Source organism: Typopeltis vanoorti, chromosome 16 (assembly GCF_054136105.1).
Source record: "Typopeltis vanoorti isolate ZY-2024b chromosome 16, IOZ_Tvanoo_1.0, whole genome shotgun sequence".
Lineage (NCBI taxonomy): Eukaryota > Metazoa > Arthropoda > Arachnida > Uropygi > Thelyphonidae > Typopeltis > Typopeltis vanoorti.
In genome coordinates, this window is record NC_143564.1 from 74415179 (window position 1) to 74436954 (window position 21776).

The 21776-nt window shown below is 36.3% G+C and overlaps 1 protein-coding gene across 1 annotated transcript in view; it reads left to right on the plus strand.

Annotated features, from left to right (window-relative positions):
• LOC150098133 (NBAS subunit of NRZ tethering complex-like) overlaps positions 1–21776 on the plus strand; it is a 1063858-nt gene that overhangs the window by 450350 nt on the left and 591732 nt on the right. Inside the window, exon 26 of the mRNA XM_090406267.1 lies at positions 1080–1153. Within this exon, the coding sequence (XP_090262393.1) occupies positions 1080–1153 (74 nt within the window). The remainder of the gene's footprint in view (positions 1–1079; positions 1154–21776) is intronic.

Genomic DNA, 21776 nt, shown 5'->3' on the forward strand with positions numbered 1-21776 from the left:
AGCAAAAGACAGTCAGGTTATTTTTTTTTTTATTTTTATGGTACAAAGATATCACGGGTCATACTGTGCCAGAACACAGGTTACAGCAGAACATATGGTAAATGGTTAGTAGGATAAGAACAAACACCTGTGCTCCTGTAGGATTTGAACCCACGGCCTCTTTTCTGGAGAGCAAATATACTAATCTCTTGGCCAATCAGGTCGGCAGACAGGGGAGGAACTCGGACGATGTAGCATGTGGGACTGAGTGAATTTCTTATGCAAGTATGGATTTACATATCTTGGTGTCTGTCTGTCTATGTGTGTGTGTGTGTGTGTGTGTGTGTGTGTGTGTGTTCTCCCCCCCCCCCCCCCTTATTCAGTGAATTCTTTGATTTTCTGAAGGTATTCATCTATTAATGCATGGTCTGACAGTCAAGCCACAATTCACTCTGCATTACAAGGATGAATTATAATGGTAGTGGCACAGTTGGATGAAAATATTATTTTAGAAGACATATTTGAGAAAAGAGCCCAGACCATGTGATATCCTTTTAAAAACACAGGTTTCTTAGTTTTCTGACTTAATTGCATTTAGCACTTGAAAAGAAATCTAACTTCTTTCCCACTGAAATGTAATTTCCCTTTCACTATCCAAATAATTAGTGCTATTAAGAGTCTAAAAATTAATGTTAGTAATTTACTTAAGGGAACTTCACTTTTCTGATACTGTGTAACCTATTTGATTTCCATTTCTTAATTCATTCATCACGTCTTTTTCTCAGAACCTAGATCATACCTTTAAATTTTGACTACAGTTCCAGTTACAATTTTTTATTATACCATTACTTTACTTTTTTCTAATAAAGGGGGTTTTATGGTTCCCTGTAACCATTGTCGTCATTAACATCTTTTATGGTTTGCATTTCTCATATGAATAATAAATTAACATTTCTCAAAATTTCAAAAAATAAGCTGGCCACCTTAACTACTGTTGTATATGTATCTGAAAGTTAGTTTCCTTAGGCAGTTTATATCTTGCATATAGTTATTTATTATAACATCATAACTGAAGTAGCTATTTAATCTATATTTTCTAGAAGCAAGACCCTATAATAACTGATGCATCAGAATTGATGTCTCTGGCTCTAGATTGCATCTACAGTTGCGAAAGGTTCGTATTACTAACTATATAAATAAAATTGTTACATGATTTTAATTAAAATAATGTCATTGTTATGTGTTTCAAAAAAAAATGCATTAGAACCTATTCATTTGTTTTGTTATTACCCTACTTGAATAAGCCAATCTGATCTGTCTAGGGATTGTTTTGGAATCTTTACAAAGCTTTGTTTCCATCTCAGTTTTTACTTAATTTGATCATTTTCAGAGATATGTTGCTGTGATTTTTTTTTTTTTTGTCCCATACATGAGAGGTCAAGGAACCTATAAGTACATCAGTGCCATGTGTGGAGTGCAGATGAGGACTGAGATAGAAGTTTATTGATGCCTTTTTTTTCTTTTTTTTTTGGAATAGTTGTAGGTTGTAGTTTGAGAATATTTCTTGAGGAAGGATGTTCCAGAGGACAGAGGTGTTGAATAAAAGAGAATGAATAGAAGCAGATTTGGTGTGTTTGCAGTTGTACAATAAAGAGGTGCTGGGCTGCTACAGCTCTTGTATTAGCAGGTGCAACAGAAAGGGGAGGAATGATGGTTGCCAATTCACTGAAGTGAAAGACTGTGAAAGTACCTGTAGCAGACACAGTATAAAAACTGAAGTGAGTCTCTAAGAGAGAGAAAGAGGGGTCATTTATGAGCCTAATGGCTCACCTCTGGACAGCATCAAAGATTTTAGGTGTGCCACGTGAGCGGTATTCTAAACGTGGACAGATTTGGGATTTGTATATAGTGAAGAGTTGGTTGAGTGTTAAATAGGTTCTTGAATGAAAGAGAATGCCAAGTTTCTTGGATGTTGAGGATGCTATTGATGCGATATGTTTATGCCAGCAAAGACTGTAGGTAAACATTTTAAAAGAGTAGAAAGCATATCTTCCATTTGGAGAGGCAAACCTTTATGACAATGGATTTGATGATGGCTGGAAGTTTCCTCAAACCCCTCCAAGAAAGACGGGAGGGGTTTGAGGAACAGAGTCCAATCAAAGAGATCTGATGATTTGTGTATTATTGAGGGTAAGGGTAGGTAAGCTAGGATCTCTTTTGCATGTGAAAAGACAAGACTGTGTTTTGGTGGCATTGAACATAAGGTTTCCTCGCCAAAAGCACTAGTTGTAGATGATCTTGTAGCATGAGCTCCCGGAGTGCTGCATGGTTTGTCAAATTAGTAGGATGAGTGGGTAGTAATCTCATCTGAAAAGCTGTGGATAAGATCAATGGTTATTGTGAGTAGGTCATTTATGTACAGGTAAAGGAGAGGATGATAGGATAGGTGAGTGCCTCAAGGCACTCCAGTATTGGTGGTGAAGCTTGAACAGCAGGAGCCATCGATATGACTCACAGAGAATGACCAGAGAGAAAGCTGATTATTGCACAGAGAGCTGTAGGGAAGACAAAAGATGGCAGTTTATTTAGTATGCTTCAATGCCACACATGGTTGCTTGGTTGAAAGTTTGGAAATGTCAAGGGCACAACAGTGAAGTTTATTTGAACCTTTCCTTGGTATGTGTCTAGTGGTGGGTGATGTAAGCTACAAGGTCATCTGTCAATCTTGAATAGTGGTATCTGTACTAGTGGTCACTGATTAATTAACTGACCAATTGCCATCACCTCTGTCCTCTTGAAAAATAATGGTAGAAGTCATCAATAACCAACTCCTCTACTACTTAGAAGAGGACAGAGTAATGGTAGTTGGTCGGTAGTGTGGCAGTAGACTTCTGTCATCCTTTTTTGGAATAGGATGGATACGAGATTGCTTCTGTGCATTGGGATAGATACCAGGCATGTATAATAAATTATAGAGATGATGTAGGATGGGTATTAGCCCTGGAGCACATTGCTTGAGAAAAATTAGAGAAATGCCATCAGAACCAGAAGACTTTTTAGTTTCCAAGATATTTAGTGGTTTTCTGATGACTTTTTTTGTCGAATAGGAGGCATATATTGCTTGGATTCTGATGTGCTAGGAAGTGATTTCCCTTGGTTATCTATGCAGGGGTTTGAGGAAAAGAGTGATGCAAGGAGGTCAGCTTTATCTTTGGATGAAGTAAAGGTAGTGCCAGCATGATGAGAAAGAGGTGGAAGTGCAAGAGCAGAAGGCATGGCTTCCATTTGAACAGGAGGAGGCAAGTTTTTTGCTGGTAGCCATTTATGAAAATGGATTTGATGACTGATGTGCATGTGTTCCGTGCTTTGGTATAGGTAGAGTATGAGGAGTTGGAGTTCTTGATGTAATGAGCCACATGTGATTAGTTTTTTTTTTTTCTTTCACTCCTTTAACACATTTTTGGTTGAACCAGGGCTTGGAAAGCAGATGAGAAATGGATTGAATGGGGGATGAAGGCCTTCATACCAGTGAGAATAATTTCTGTGACTTGTTCACAGCAGATGTTAGGGTCAGGTGAGGGAAAGATAGTCACACCCAGGAAAGGAGGAGTAGGAATTCCAGAGGTCATGCCAATTGGCTCCTTTATAGTGCCAGAGTATATGAGATCGGGAATGGTTGGAGTAGGGGCATTCTGTGAGAGAAGACTTGTACATGACTGTGGTTCAAGTTGTCAAGAGGAGAGTGAATGTAATAAAATTTGGTATTTAGGATATGCATAAGAATTTGTTTACTTGCTTTACTAATAGTTTCAGTGAAATCATTTTTATTTTCAAAATTGGGCACATTGATTTGAACTGATACATTTGGAGTACAGAAACCAGAAAATGGATTGGAGTATTGTAAACATGTTACAGCTTTTGACATGCTTGTTGGATTTTAAGAAAGTACTACCTCCCAGTAGTCTGTTATAAAAATAATGTAAATTGTTATAGGTATAATGAGAGTGTTAATAGGATATTCCATAATGAAATAATGGAAAATCCTATTAACACTCAGCAGATGATCAATGTTTGTATGTAAAAAGTTATGAACCTGTTAAGCCTAATAATTACTAAGTAATATGCTGCAATACATTCGTTTTCATTATTAATCTATCTTGGTTCAGGACTGCTTGGGTAAATCATTTTTTTTCCATAATTCTGGTTTGTGTTCGAAATTATGTTCAATTTAATTTCTTATTTTCCCAATAATTGGACTGTTTTATAGTAGTATTAAAACAGTCTATAGTTCATAGTATTAAATTTATAGTGTTCAAAGTAAATATATATAATTTTCATTACACAAAGCATTCCTATCTTCATAGAATTTCATGACATTTCATATAAATACCACAAGAATCACTACAAAAATTTGTATTCTCAGTTGGACTATTTTAATTTCAAAAAATTTTAGTACATAATGCCAGGTCTTTTAACTGTGCTGATGAAATGTGTGTTTCACTTGTCAAAATCTCATTTGTAGTGCTTCAAATACCTTTTTTTTTTTTTTTGCATGAATTGATTTTCGACTTAGCACTTGCCTTACTGATGTCAAAAGTGATGTCCAATGCCTAGCTTTTCCTCTAATGAATGACCCATCTGCAAACCACATCATCCGGTATGTACATTGCTACCATATATTTCTATACTGTTCACACAGCGTTGGGGTTACTAATTGCAAAAAATTGCAGTTAGACAGTCTCGACAGTCTGCAGTCTTTCTCAGGTTGCCATTGGTCTGTAGCTGCATCTGTGTTCTTTGCCTATTAACCTCTACCTTATACCAAAAAAAAAAAAAAAAAAAAACGTGCATTATCTCTGTTGCTCATACCACCACCGTTGGGGATCTTTGTTGTGGTTTGATTATAATCACTCTGAAATCATTAGTATCCCCATCCAATCCTTTCTACCTTTCCTCCCTGAATGCAGTGTACCATCATTTTCTCTTCCTGTAGCAATTCCTCCTCTGTTAGCCATGTCTCACTAATGCCAATAATCTTTGATTTCATATCATTTACGATACTAGAAATTCATCACCTTCGTTCTCGATGCTTTTTAGTTACATATATAATAACTAATCAGCTTTTGGTTTAAACAAAAGGATCACCGCTCAAAAGTCAGAGTGGTTTTTGATATCTGCATATACTAATACATATATCTAAAACCAGTCTGGCTTCATTTGTGGTGATAATGTGAAAGATCATGGACTTAAGGTATGGTGTGGGTTTTCTTTGTAAAAAAAGAAAAATTAAGGCTACCATCTTGGTTGACAAAGCAGAAGGAGATCTAAAAACACAATCAGATTATCCTTTTCTACCTCAAGAGCAAACTGGATGCATTGGCGAAATCTAACTCAGTATTGAATTCTTGTAGATCCATAAGGCAATCATGCCAAACCTCAAGGATATCATCTGCATACCCGTACTCTAAGAATGGTTTAGGAAGGACGCTGATCAGTATCCCTTGTTCAAGTCATTCCTCTTTCTCCAGTAAGTGTTGGAGAAAGAGGTACTTCTCTTTGCTTTATGTTTGGTTTGTTGGTAAAGCTTATTATGGCACATGAAGTAGTCAGAAGGCTCTCTCTCAGTGGAGAAACACCAATTTTATTATTACTGTGAGGCATAATAAAAAGTACTGTGAATGTTAGACTTCAAGAAAGAAAGTTAATGTAAATACTAATATAGATTAATTATCCTTCAAAATAGTTTCCTTGGCAACACACTTGTCCCAACATTATAGTCCTTTTATAAACAGTTCTGAGGGTCATCCTTTTTTGGATGATGCAAAATGACTTGTCTTCATCATCAATTTGAACTTGCAAAGAGCCAGAAGTTACATGGTGCTTAGTCATGTGAATGCAGTGGATGCAAGCACACAATAATTTTTTTGTATGACAAGAACTGTCGAATAAGATGTGTGGCATGGAGCATTATTGTGATACAGCACGAAACCATTCATCCACTTCTGTGGTCTCTTTCAATGCACACTGTTCCACAAACATTTCACTACTCTTTTGTAATATTCAGAATTGACTGTGGTGCCTGTGAGTACAGACACTGTTTGCATAGTCCCCTCCTGATCAAAAAACAAAATTAACAGAACATTGGATTTCGGTTGCACTCCTTCTTCAGCTGAGGTGACTTGGGCATTTATCATTGTGAACTCTGAATCTAGTCACAGGATAAGAACTGTACATCCAAGATTCATCTGCTGTTGTTATGATGTTTTGAAAACATAGTTCAGATCTGACATCACACGATCACACATTTCCAATGAAATTACTGAATGTCACTTCTGTTTACAATGGTGTAAAACAGAAGTACTCAAAAATTGTGTTTACGCCTAATTGAGGGAACTGATCAACTTGAAACTCATCACTTGACTGACAGACAGATATGAGGTGACATGATTCCTGTCAGCTGCACTCTCTCTCTCTGATAGATCAAGCACTGCAGCTACATCCACTGTACTTTTTGGTCACAGCTTGTGAGGTAAATAAAGAAAAAGTATTAGTAGCTCAAGATTGAAATGAATGCTGCAGAAAATTAACCTCAAAATTACTTGATCATACTACTGATCATACTCTTATTAATGATTCAACAACTACCCAGATTAAGAAATTAAACACACTTATTGATGATGTCTGTTGTTGGGATGAGGGAACCAAGAAGAAACTAAAAAAATTATCACAGTAAATATTCCATTATATTCTGTGATAGACTGTATGAGGCTTTCTTTGCTACAAAATTGCTAAACACCTTTCTACATGACTTTCAGCATTCATGGGAAAGTCCTCTTCATTTACTCAGAATAGTTCTCATTTCAGTGCAAAGATATCAGAGCTCCATCCTTGCCCTGGCAATCTCCTTTTCAGCTTAGATAGTGTGTCTTTATTCATCCATGTTCCCCTAAATAAAACATTTGACTTCGTCAAGCAAGACTTCTTTATTCATCCTGGCTTCTTCCCATGCCAGAATAAGTTTTATCAACAAATTGAAGCTACAGCAGTTGGTAGCATTCTTTCTCCAGTACTTGCCAGCCACTTCATGGAATGAGTTGAACAGTTGATACTGAACATCATCTTTCTTAAATCTTCCTTATGGTTTGTGGAGGATATCCTTAAGGTTTGGCATGGTTCTCTTACAGATCTTACAGAGTTCAGTGTTCGTGTCACCACAAACAGAGGTCTGAAGCCAAACAACGAAAAACAGTACCACACCATCAGACAGCAACCTCTAAATTTCACAGTCAAGGTTATGCACTCTTTTGAGAGACGTTCACTGGGCATCTGTTACACCCATCTATCTACTCTTCAGAGGGTGTAGCATGATTTGTTGCACCGTAACACAGCTTTCCAAGCTTCCATCCCACTGTACATGCTCTTTTCACCACTGAAGACAATGCTGCATGTTGGTCCAGGTAGTATGAGGCATGCATATTGCAGCCTTTCCATGGAAACTCATGTTGTGAACCTTGGTTGTGAATGTTTTAGTGCTGATTCATTTTCCAGTCAATTCCTGGAGCTCCACATTCAGTGAGTGTGGTGGGTTGTCCACTATGGGTAATGCTTGCATTTGATTCAGTTTGCTTTAATCTTAGTATGGTATCACCTGATTATTGACTTGGCATGACCCCATTTGTCAACAATTTGCCTAATAGATAGGCCTGCAACATGGCATCCTATCCCTATGACTGTTTTAAACTCCGTTAGTTCCCTTCTCTCACCCATTTCACCTGGATACAGTTGCAATGACTTGGGAGCTTCCAATCTATACTGGTTACAGACACATGACTTGTTACATTGCATAATTCACCTTGCCCATGGAGATGTCTGTTGACTTTTTTCTAAACGGTCTATACACACACACATATCCAAGATTGATGTATTTTCTAGCCTGTGAATGTTTGGTTTAGGATGTTGTGAAGGATTCTGTTTTGCTTGTCCATATGACTGAGGAATGTAACATGACTTGAGGTACTGAAGCTTTTAGTGATTGTTTAATTTCACAGCAGTAAAATTTAGAGAGTTTTGCTTGAAATAAATTCATAAAAAGTTTGGCAAGAAGGGAGGAGAGATGATAATCCATGGCTATATTCTCACTCTCTCTGTAGATAATAAAATATCACCCTGTCTTTCTAAATTTTATTTATTTCAGAATATTCTTACAAATGTTCTAAAGTTTATTTATTTATTCATATGAGGGTTCTCCTGTTTTTCCACCATCCCTTAGGACCGGTTGAGTCCTCCTAATGAGGGATTAAGAATGTATTTTATGACTGTAGATCCGTGTGTGTGTTCATGAGATGGTTTGCCTGTTCTGAGGGATGAAAAATCAGAGTTTCTGGGTGAAAAACTCTACCACTATATGAGACTGGCTAACTCACCTTTAGTCGAAAGAGACCAGATAAAGGTTCCTCATGTCATAGATGGGAATCGAACCCAGGTCTTTCTGACCAAAGGGCTTCATCTATACTAACTGAGCTATGGAGGCTCTATGTTCTGAAGTAATAAAACTACATGAGATAACTGGAGAATTCCCCATAACCTACAAGAATTGCACAGAACTGGTTGGATCTGTTAATTCAATATTTACTCTCACATTTCCATTGGGTACCCTGTTATGGGTATCTATGTAGTTTGGTATCTTTTTTGGCTAAATTGCATGCATTGGCATAAATCAGTGTTGTCAGATTTCAGTGCAAGTATGCTATATACCAGGGGTGTTCAACCCGTCGATCGCGATCGGCGGGAATCTAAGTGAGTTGGCCAAAGCGTGAAATTAAGAAAAAGAATTGACCATAACTGTTTGTGAAAGTTTTAATGTAGGATGTGTTAGAGAAAGAGAGAAAGAAATCTACCAGCCATATATTTGAGTTCTTATTGCTAATCAAAGATATTAGTAGTGCAGTCTCATTTAAAATAAATTTTCTAATATCTTAGGCATAAGACTCGTAATGCAAAAGGTAGATAAACATAGCACATAATAAGATAAACAAGAGCAATTCTGAGAGAGAGAAAGCGCACACACAGCAAATTAGAATAATGGAGAATAAAGTATAGAGTAAAAGACATCAAGTAATTAATAGAAATTACAAGTATACAAAATTAAATAATAATAAAAGTTTACAATGTCGCAGTAACGACTGGATTGCAAAAGTAGACGTATAACAAAAGCACATCGTATGCATTTCGTTTAATTTGAGGATAATCATGAGAGTATCAAAGAAATCGATGACATATCATTTTCACAAGGCATGGGAAATGGATTTTTTCTTTAGAATGGTAAATGGAAAGTGTTGTTGTTTGATTTGTAAGTCATCTGTAGTAATTCAAAAAGAAGGTAATATTGAGTGACATTTTCGATCGCTACATGCAAAATATGATGAAGATTTTCCCAAAAATTCCAAAAAAAGTAAATCAAAAATTATAAATTTAAAGGCAGGACTTTCTGGACAACAAAATATGATTTCGAAAGTAATAAATAAACCAATATCAGTCACTATTGCATCTTTGAAAGTGTGTCATTTATTAGCAAAAGCAAAAAAAGCCTTTTACTGATGGAGAGTTAATAAAAGAATCATTTCTTGCAGCAGCAGAATCTTTATTTTCTGATTTTAAAAATAACAATGAAATCATTTTGAATATTAAAGATTTACAACTTTCCAAAACAACGATTATGAGAAGAGTTGAAATTTTAAGTGCCGATCTGAATACTCAGTTAATGTCAGACATTCACCAGTGTATTGCATTTTCATTACAATTTGATGAATCAAACAATTTCACTGATATTGCTCAGTTAATGGTATTTATTCGCATGGTATTTCAAAATTACTCAACTAAAGAAGAACTTTTGAAAATTATACCATTATTGGGAAGGACTAGGGGAGAAGCCATTTTTTCGGCATTTGATGAATTTGTGAAACAACACAAACTTCCGCTTTTTAAACTTGTGTCTATTACTACTGATGGTGCTCCTGCAGTGATAGGTAATAAATCAGGCTTCATTTCATTCTGTAAAAACGATGACAAATATTCTGATTTTTTAGTACAACTGTATTATTCACCAACAAGTACTGTGTAGTAAAAGATTAAACACAAAAGATGTTTTGGATATTACATTTAAAATTGTAAATTATGTTCGAGGAAAAGTCCTGCAACAGTGGTTATTTAAATTACAGGCAGATGATGATAGGGAACTTCTGTTATACGACGGCTGTTCAATAAGTAATAAGACTAATTTTACTGTTGCGAAACCATCACAATATTAATTTCTGTGGAATAAAGAAATGTTGCTGTCTGTATTAACAAAAGAGGTTGATAGATGGTGTATATGGGCTGATGTGCCAGAGTGTCACGTGACTAAACGCGAGCTTGTTTCTGCACGCCTACGACCAGCTGTCGAAATGGAAGCGTCCTTGGAACAGCGTTATGCGATTAAATTTTGTGTGCGTTTGCAAAAATCGGCAGCGGACACTTTTAACATGATACACGAAGCTTTTCACGATGAAGCAATGTCGAGGGCAAGTGTTTTTCGCTAGCATAAAATTTTTAAGGAAGGAAGACAAAATGTGGAAGATCTTGAATGTAAAGGAAGACCTTCAACATCACAGAGACAGTGATCAACACAGCAGTGATTATCATCAAGGAGGATTACAGAAGTACAGTATGCCAGCTGCATGTTGTCCTGAATATTTCTGTGGGAAGTGTTCACTCAGTCATGGCTGAACTGAATGTGTTTGTGCCCGATGGATTCCCAAACTCTTGACACCGGAGCAAATGCAGCATCGAGTGGATGTGTGCACAGAATGGAAAGAAAGACTGGAACAAGAAGGCGACAACTTCTTAAAACGCATCATTACAGCAGATGAAGCTTGGTTGTATCGCTATGACCCTACAATGAAACAACAAAGCAGTGAATGGAAGCATCCATCTTCTCCTACCCCCAAGAAAGCAAAAACTGTAAAATCGGCTATGATAGTTATGACCATGATGTTTTTTGACTATGAAGGCATTGTTTACCAACACGCTGTAGAACCCGGGAATACTGTAAACAGCTCATACTATGCGGATGTTTTATGGACAATGGTACAGCACATCAAAAGGAAGCGTCCATTGCTGAAGAATGGCTTCTTATTGCACCACGATAATGCAAGGCCACATATTGCTGGTTGTGTAGTGGACGTTTTGCAGAAGAACAACATAGATATCCTACCATACCCTCCATACAGTCTTGATCTCGCACCGTGCAATTTCTGGCTGTTTCCTCAGTTCAAGAAACCACTAAGAGGCCGCCATTTCGAAAGCAACAAAGCATGTGTAAAAGCTGCGGAGGCGGTTTTCAAAAAACGGACTTTCGCATGTGTTTAAGAAGTGGACGCAACGTTGGAACAAATGCATTGTGTCTCACGGTAGTTACTTCATAAAAGACCATGTAAATTATGACGATTAAAGGTAATCTGTTTTCTGTATAAATATAGTCTTATAACTTATTGAAGAGCCTGCGTATAATGCTATGCATTATGGGAATGGTCACTATCCAGACGGGTGCAAATTTGTTTGCTTACACTTGGATAAAGGGTTAAACCACGTATATAATTTCATGGTATCTTTAATTTGTAGTATAACCAAGTGGAAAAATGTCCAACAACGTTCTCTAATTTAATAGAGATTCAAGAGTAATTTAATAATAAGGTGTGAGACTTTTTGGCAACTCGTTTATAAAAATATAACTTATGCATTAATTCAACCTTGGTATTGTTAAGTTCTGAATGAAACTTGAATTAAAGTAATTTATGTTTCATCGTAAATTACTTTAATTCAAGTTTTCATTAGTTACTTCGAAAAAGACCATGTAAATGATGACGATTAAAGGTAATCTGTTTTCTGTATAAATATAGTCTTATAACTTATTGAACAGCCTCAGTACAATAATGTTCGCTGGCTCAGCAGAAGTGAATTTTTAGAACGATTTCTTGTATTAATTAACGATATAAAAATTTTTCTTGATGAAAAAGGAGATATTTATCCACAATTGAGTGATAAAAGATGGTTGTTGCACTTATCATTTTTAGTAGATTTCTGTATGAAATCAAGCAATTTAAGTTTAGAGTTACAAGGTAGCGATAAAAATTTAATTGACATGTTAAGTTCAATAAAAACTTTCCAACAATACTTACTTTTATTAAAGAAAAATATAAAGTACTGCAAATTTAGACATCTCCCATATTTATTAAAATTTTTTTAACAAAATCTAGAAATGCTTCACTATGATTTAAAAGAATGTATTCGTGAAATAGAATTAGTTGAGGAAGAAATAAATTCAAGATTTAAAGATTTTAATAAAACTGAAATGATTGTATCTCTTATCAATAATCCATTTCAAGAAAACTTGAACATCACAGAAATTTCAAAGAAAATTAGTGAGCTGTTTGATATAAACCAAGCTGAAGTAGAACTATTCTGAATGTTTAGATAATAAACATTCAGAATAGTTTACATTTAAAATCAAGAAAAAATGAAGTCATTTGGAAGTATGCACATGAAAAATTATCAATATTAATTGATATTGCACGAAAAATTTTGTCGTGTTTTGGATCGACATACTTGTCAGAATCTGCTTTTTCAGAACATCATAAAAAATCAATTAAGAAACCAAATTACAAATGATCATTTGGATGATTGTCTGTGATTGGCCACTTCTTCATATCAACTTGACTATGAAAATATTGCGAGGTCCAAACAATGCCAAATTTCACATTAACTTTTTTTTTTTTAATCAACCAGCATTTCCTGTAACTTGTGAGTTTGTAATCAATCTGTTGTTTTTTCTAACTTTGGTTTTCCAAAATAGAGAAATAAATAATTTATTCCAATATATATATTTTTTTTTTGTTGTATTAAAATAATTAAAAGTGATAAATACATTTTTAAATACACAAATAAAGTTTTTAGTTGTGTATTTTTTTTAGTTGTTTATTTGTGCATAATCAGATGTCAAGTTGGGGAATGTGATCTATATAAGAGAGTAGATTGCTGAATAACTTATATAAAGAGAGTAGATCACCAAATAACTTTTTATAGAAAAGTAGCTCTCGTAGTAAAATAGGTTGAACACCACTGCCCTAGTAGATCAAGAATTATCTATATCTTATCCTCGCCAAAGTTTTTGCAGTCATGGCAAAACATACGCTAACTATCTTAAATCACTTCTAGCTTCGGGTTCTCGTTTGCAAGTCCTAATTGTGTTTTTTGGGATCAGTGCATTGCAAAAGATTGAATCTGACAACTCTTTAAATAATAATAACAAACAAGTTTAATTACTGGTCTAATATTTGTGCAGATTACATGAAAATACAAGTTTGGTTCACAGAAAACTATTTCTTAGCCTTGAAAGATCACTTAAATTTGATTCCTGGTATATTCTCTTGCATTCACTTAATTAAATCTTCAATAAGCCTACTTTATATCACAACTATTAGGAAATTTCACATATATCATAGATTTCCTAGGTGTGCATATCAGTCGTAACTTAGCTTTATTCAGGCACCATACACATATATATATCTCAGAATCTTTTTTTTTTTTTTTTTAAATACTTAGTTAAAACTCTGGTAATTACATTGGTACAATTTATGTCATCAAGTTCTAAACATTCCTATAATATGATAGCAGGTAAATACTTCAACAACAAGAATTATCACAAGCACAGATTCAGTTATCAAAAGAAATTCAATAGCCACTTCTTCTGTGGGAAATTAACTGCTCTCACGTTTCATTCGTCAGTAATTACACACATTTACGAGTAATGCTCGCACGTTAAAACTACCTCCTTAAGTTAGATAACTTAACAGTTCGATAGGGAATTTTCACTTAATTCGCAGTCATTTAAATGAAAAGACGGAGTCACGTATGTCTCCTCCTATCTTACATGTATCTTCCTTTCTTTATTCCTTTTCTGGTGCTTGAGGGTCTCTCCTCCATTCTGTGTTTTTGGAATCTTTCTCTTGGAGTCACAGGGCACTGATGAGTACTCTCGACAGCTAGCGGGATATAGGGTAGGCTTTCTGGTGTCTTGAACTGCTCGGTGACGGAATGCATAGGACAGGGCGGCAGAGCTTCCGGACCAGTGTGACCAGATTTCTCCTTGTGTTATCACCTCTGTATATCTACGGCTGCAGCTTGAATGGCTCTTGGTGGACAGACCTCCGTCTTCCCCTCCAGAACTAACAGCACCTCTCGATCAGGTTGGGTGAACGTGATCTGTATAAGAGAGTACGTTCCCTGTCAAGAGATAATCGTAATTATTTCTTGACACCTCCAAGGAGTCCTGAACACTCATCAAGGTAGAGCACTCATTCTACAACTCTCCGTCTCCACCATTCAATCCTCCGAATTCGGAAAAAAACTGCCACCATCATCATCATCCACACCATTGACATCTGCTGCCCACCACCACCCCTATTATTTTTAGTCTGCAAATTGTGCGAGTTCTGAAGCTGATTTGTCTACATGCGAGTTGAGTAACCTGAGTTTCTGTGAGAAAAAACCTACTACTTCCGTACGAGATCGGCTAACTCGCCTTCAATTGAAAACAAAAAACATATAAAGATTCCTCTCATCATGATGAGAATCGAACTTGGGCCTTTTCCAATCAAAGGGCGCAATGTACTATCGTTCTTCCAATTGTGCTATGGAGGTGCTTAATTGGTGTGTGTGTGTGTGTATGTATGTATGTATGTATGTACGTACACACACATTACGTCTTTAAGAACATAAAAGAGACATCATATATGGCAGAACCAGAGCTAGTGCTCTTGAACCATGTCCTGAATTCTGCTGACACTAATGAGGAAAACCTCATTCATCCAGTCTTATGGGACAAATCTGAAAATATCTTTCGCTGCTATGTTGAACTAGAACCTTCTTATTATCTTCTCTGAAGATGAAACTAGTCGTGCTCAATTAAACAGTATTTTTTACTTTCTCTCTCTCTCTCTGTTTTCAGTCATTTAATCTTTTTAAAAAATATGTCTCCCAGTTCAGTAAATCTGTTATGCCATATATATATATACAGGGTGTTCGGGATAAATTTGACAGTTTCGTAAGGAAAAAGAAAATCTTCTTTGTATCTATTAAATTTAATGAATTGACAAAAAAACATTACAGGCAGAGTTAATTACAATACTATCAACAAGATTTACTCAAAATAACCACCATTAGCATCGATCACAGCTTCAATTCTGCTTCGGAACCTCGAACAAGCTGATGCTACAGTCTCCCTGGGAAGGGCCGCAAAAACTGTTTTAATTTTATCCATTAACTGGGCTTTTGTATTACTGGAAGTGCGATTGGTGTCTTTTTCAACTGCGCCCCATACAAAATAATCCATGGGGTTAAGGTCTGGGGAGTTTGGAGGCCAAACATTTGGACTGGTGAAGTCGTAGAAATTTTCAGACAACCATTTTTGACTTTTCCCAGAGGTGTGGCAAGGGGCCGAATCCTGCTGCCATACATACGGCCTACCATTGGCTACCCTTGTTATCCAGGGCTTGACTACAGTTAGCAACTCCACGAACAAAGCCCGAATTCCAATGCCAGGGTTCTTCAACACCTGTTCCTGCAGATTTGCGAGGAATTCTGCTGTACGAACGCAATCAGATCATCTGCTAGGGATCTTTCTTCTTGCTACATCCTCGTAGTCACCATTGCAAGTCTCTAGTTCATGCCTGATTGTTTTTACTGTATTCAGGGAGCATTGGGCAGCAGTCGTAATATCCTTATTTTGATGGCGGGCACGAATCATCATGATACAAGTTATTCTCTTCCATGATTCAGGTGGGTTCCAGCTATCCATCCTTTCTGACATCTTGTATATGAATGAAGAAGGGTCCAAACTTTTAAATGAAGAGAAGTGTGTGTTAATACATGTAACTTACGGAAAAATATAATTAATTATAAATATGTCAAATTTATCCCGAACACCCTGTATATATTGGAGTTCATATTTACTCGGTTAATAATGTTTTGAACATTAATATAGTTTAAATGACTATAACATAGAATAAAAAAGAATAAGGTTTAATCATGAGATACTACTAGTTTTGTTGAAAAAATCAATTTCTTCAGGTGTCAATTACAAAGAATTATATAAAAAATGGCATAAACATAAAATAACAATAAGAGATCTAATATAAAAAACTGTAATACAGTTTAAAAAAGAAATACTTGCTGAATTTCCAATTGAAGTTAACTACGTGCGTGAGCTATCGCGAGAGCGCCAATTGTGGACAGTAGAAATGTGCGGATCAGATTGTAGCTGAGGCTGTTATTCATATCGGTTGAATCGAGGGATGTTTCTTTAGATTCGAGTATCCTTCTCTCGAGTTCATCATAAAAAGTATGTATATTGGATGTTTGAGATCAGTCTATGAGGTGTTGGAGGCCTTCGTTGGAGTTTATAAAGCATATATATTGTTCGTCAGAGTATATATTGAGACAGCGCTGGCTCGGGTCCTATTGTAGGATATGTCTCTTTTGTGATCTTCAGTACATAAAAGGACAGATTTAGCAGTCTGACCATAGTATGGTTTGCCACATTCACAAATGATCTTGTAAACTCCTGGATTGAAGAGAAAGATGTTTTATTTTAGGTCTACTAAGTATGGAGCGAAGTTTAGGAAATGTAATGAAACATGTTTCACTACGTTTCCTAAACTTCCTAAATCCTTCCTTTTACATATTGAAGAACACAAAAGAGAGACATCCTACAATAGGACTCGAGCCAACGCTCTCTCAAGCCACGTTCTATTCTCTATAAGCTATGACGAAGGTTGCCAACACCTCATAGACTGGTCTGAAACGTCCAATATTCATACTTGTTACGATGAACTCGAGAGAAGGATACTCGAATCTAAAGAAATATCCCTCGGTTCAACCCATATGGATAACAGCCTCAGTTACAATTTATCTGATGCGCACATTTCTACTGTCCAGTATTGGCATTCTTGGGATAGCTCACGCATGTAGTTAACTTCATTTGGAACTTCAGCATGTGTTTTTTTTTTAAGCTGTACTACAGTTTTTTATATTAGATCTTGTTATTTTATATTGTTTCTGTCATTTTTTATATAATTCTTTGTTTTTGACACATTGAAGAAGTTGATTTTTTCAACGAAACTAGTTGTGTCTCACGATTAAACCTTATTCTTTTTTATTCTCAGTGTTATAGTCATTTAAACTCTATTAATATTCATAACATTAACTGAGTAAATATGAACTCTGATATCATTTCTCCTTATGATGAGGATTTAAATTTGCTCATCAAGGATTATCAGAAAACTCTCAGAAGCATCAGATTATTCATCAATAGACTAGTCTTTCTAAAAAGATGTGCCATTCCATCATTCCTCATTTTCTTAATTTTAAGGAATCCATTAAAACAGTTAGAGCTCAAAGAATTTACCACAGAGCTAAACTGGATCTTTTATCTGAATGTATTGCGGATACCAAACGTAGTCTAGCTTCTTATTTCTCTAAGAAGACTACTAGAAAACTGCTTAAATAATTCTATGGACAATTTATCTTGGAACAAAATAAAAGAAATTAGTGCTCTCAAGGCTTCAAAATCCCAGAACATAAAATTAATCTTATCAAAAAATTTGATATTCTAAAATGTATGCAAGATCGTTCCTCATCTCATCATACTTCTACCTATCTAAAAAAAGTTGTCATAAATAAATCTTCCCACACCCTTTCATCGACAGAAGAAACTGTACTTGTTAAAGGTCTCAATTTTGTTCTAACTCCTACATCCATCCCCAAAGAACGCTCCATAACATGTTCATTGCCAATCACGCGACATTGCGTGATGCGAGTCCCACCAGTCGGCCGATCACGCGTTATCGCGTGGATGTCTCTATCAATTGAAAAAAATTTGGCCGCCACACGAAATTCCAATTTTCAGCTTGGCAATGAACGTGTTAACAAAGATAGAAAAAGTTGCATTCTCACTACCAAACCAAGAAGCAAACCTTCTATGTATGGAAGCTATATTTACTATAAATCATGCAAGAACCCCCAACTGACAACATTTCTCATACTGAAAGATTAGCCATTAAAAACTTAAAGAAGAATACTGATATCATAATTCTTCCTGCAGACAGAGGGAATGCTACTGTCATCTTAGACAAAACTGATTACCAGAACAAAATTATGGAATTACTGGAAACTGACACTTACTCTTGTAGTGATCCTACAAGAGAATTGCACAATAGGATGAACAATTTGCTAAAAACCACCTCAGAGTTATCAAGGAACATCCGCCTTTACCTCAGATCTATTCATCCGCTTATCCCACGATTAATTGGACTCCCAAAGATCCATAAAGTGCACACCCCCTTAGACCAATTGTTGAAGGTATCAACTCGCCTACTTAAAACTTGTCTAAATATCTTGCATCTTTCTTGAAACACCTAACAGGAAAATCCTTCTCTTATATAAAAAATTCAGCTGACTTTGTGTCTAAAATCAAAGACTTCAAACTTAACAAATCAGATTTAATGGCTAGTTTCGATATAGTTTCTCTCTTCACAAATGTTCCTACCTAAGAGTCTTCAATCTTCTCAAGAGCAAATTATCCAAGAAATTGTTTTTCTTACTTTCTCACTGTGTTAATTCAGGATACTTCAAATTTGAGGACAAGATCTTTAAACAGAACTCAGGATTAGCTATGGGTAGTCCGTTCTCACCAGAACTTGCTAATATATTTCTTGAAGACTTCGAAGAAAAGACGATTAATTCCTCAACACTAAAACCCAAAATCTGGTACCGTTTTATAGATGATGTTTTCCTCGTTTTGGAACATGGTTTAAACAACCTCGATATATTTCTAGATCATCTTAAAAACTTTCATCAGAAAATTAAATTTGCCTATGAACTAGAATCCAACAACTGTCTTGCTTTTTTGGACTTAAAACTTAGAAGATGCTCTGAAAAATCTCAATTTTTAAAAAGCCCACGCGCGCACACACACACACACAGAGATTCCTTCATGCTTCCTCCCATCACCACCTTCCGCAGAAATTTGGTATTATTTCAACCCTGGCACATCGAGCCAGATCTTTATTAACAGATGAAATGAAGATTAAAAATGAACTTAATTTACCAAAAAGGACTTTTCTCAATAGCGGCTTCACTCTTAAGAACATTGAAAAATTTATCTCTCACCGTCGTTTACCTACTATTGAAGATTCTTCTTCCCCAAGAGCATATATATCTTTGCCATACATTAGCTCCCACTCTCCCAAACTGGCAAAAATTCTTAAGAAGTTCAACATTAAAACATGTTTCACTACTTGAAAGGGGAAGTTTCTGTGGTTTAGAAGTTCACATGGTATATTCCGATAATTGGACTACATTTTTTTTTTTTAATATACCAAAAGCATTCACCGTAAGTGTTTAATTGTAAGTGGAGGTTTCTGTGGTTTAGAGGTTCACATGGTATATTCCAGTAATTGGACCACATTTTTTTTTTTTTTAATATACCAAAAGCACTCACCGGAAGTGTTTAATTGTAAGTGGAGGTTTCTGTGGTTTAGAAGTTGACATGGTATATTCTGGTAATTGGACCACATTTTTTTTTTTTTTATAATATACCAAAAGCACTCACCGTAAGTGTTTTGTTATGTGCCCTTACTTTGCTTTTCCTTTTATTTCTTTTCTATATCTTACGCTGCTGGTCTTTATCTTTAATCATGTCTAATATATTACTTTAATATATACTTATTTATCTCTATTCGTCTAAGTCACTTGATATAACTTTCTTTCTCCCCTTTTTCTACAATATACCCTTAAATAAAATATTTACTTTTTAATATTTTCTCAGCTATTTTAATTCTCTCACACATGCAAATAAAGCATTTACTTCCTACCAAGTATTCTTTCCATTAGTTCTTTGCGGTCTCATTGGCCTCTTTATGTCTTATGTTTTATCTAATCACACAACAATCTGATAGTGTTTACCCGATAAGTATTAAAAAAATTTATTTTTTCGCTGTTCCAGCTAATACCTTGGATAGGTGGGATTCTTACCCAGGGTGACCCTCTCAGAGTGATACATGAAAATTAGATCGAATTTAATTTTGTTCCTCTGTTTTCTTATTTCTTCCTCACAGTCTAATAAAATTAGTTTAATCCTTTATCCAAGTGTGAGCAAACAAAGTTTGCGCCTGAAGTATCTTCAGGACTAGGGTAAAGTGATACAACACCAGGGCAACTCGTTGCAAAGGTGGAGAAAGCTACCAACACTCCTAACTCAGTATCTCCTATAATGCAAAACACATCTCCTTGCGGATATGTCTAATGTTATGCATTAAAGGAAGGGCCACTACCCAGACTAGTTTCGACCTTTATTGAGGTCTCTTCAGTGGGAGCAGGGCCTGGCTCCCACTGAAGAGACCTCAATAAAGGTCGAAACTAGTCTGGGTAGTGGCCCTTCCTTTAATGCATAACATTAGACATATCCGCAAGGAGATGTGTTTTGCATTATAGGAGATACTGAGTTAGGAGTGTTGGTAGCTTTCTCCACCTTTGCAACGAGTTGCCCTGGTGTTGTATCACTTTACCCTAGTCCTGAAGATACTTCAGGCGCAAACTTTGTTTGCTCACACTTGGATAAAGGATTAAACTAATTTTATTATACTCTAACCAAGTGAAAAAATAAACTTTCAACATCTTCCTCACAGTCGTAAGGACATCTTACATGTGAGGCAGATCAAAGATGCTGAAGGAAGAGTATTATGAAGGGATGTGGACATAAGAAACAGATGGAAAATATACTTTGAGTGACTTTTGTATGAGGAAAATGCAAGGACTCACAGAGGAGATGGGCAGCCTTCTGAGAGGATGGTGCAGAACATCAGTAGAATGGAAGTGATGGAGGCCATGAAGAGGATGAGGAATGGAAAAGCGGTGGGGCCCGACAGTATTCTAGTGGAGGCATGGAAGGCACTGGGGGAAGAGGGAATTGACCTGCTGTGGGACCTGTTCACGAAAGTTTGCCAACAGGAAAATATACCCGAGGAATGGAGGGAGAGTACTCTTGTTCCCATCTACAAGGGTAAAGGGGATGCACAAGACTGTAAAAATTAGAGGAATAAAGTTGATGTCCCACACAACGAAGATCCTAGAAAGGGCTCTTGATGGTAGATTGAGGGAGGAGGTGGAGATTGCAGAGGAACAATTTGGCTTCATGCCTGGTAGATCAACAACAGATACTATCTTTGGGTTACGACAGATGATGGAAAAATATCGAGAGAAACAAAGGGAGCTACATCTGGTATTTATTGATCTGGAGAAAGCATACGATAGAGTGCCAAGGCAAGAAGTCTGGAGGTGCCTGAGGGAGAAGAAGGTGCCGGAGAAATATGTCAGGTTGGTGCGGGAAATGTACAGAAATGTGAAGACAAGTGTTCGGACCTGTTTGGGACAGACAGAAAGTTTTCAAGTAACAGTTGGCTTGCATCAAGGGTCAGCATTAAGTCCGTTTCTGTTTAATATTGTGATGGAAGTCGTAACAGAGGAGGTGAGAGAAGATGCACCTTGGACAATGTTGTATGCAGATGACATCTTGCTGTGTGTAGATTCAAGAGAAGAAGCGGAAACTAAACTGGAAAGATGGAGAAAAGTACTGGAAGAGAGCGGTATGAGACTGAGCAGAAGTATATGTGTTGCGCAGTGGGCGGTGGCCAGGAGACAGATCT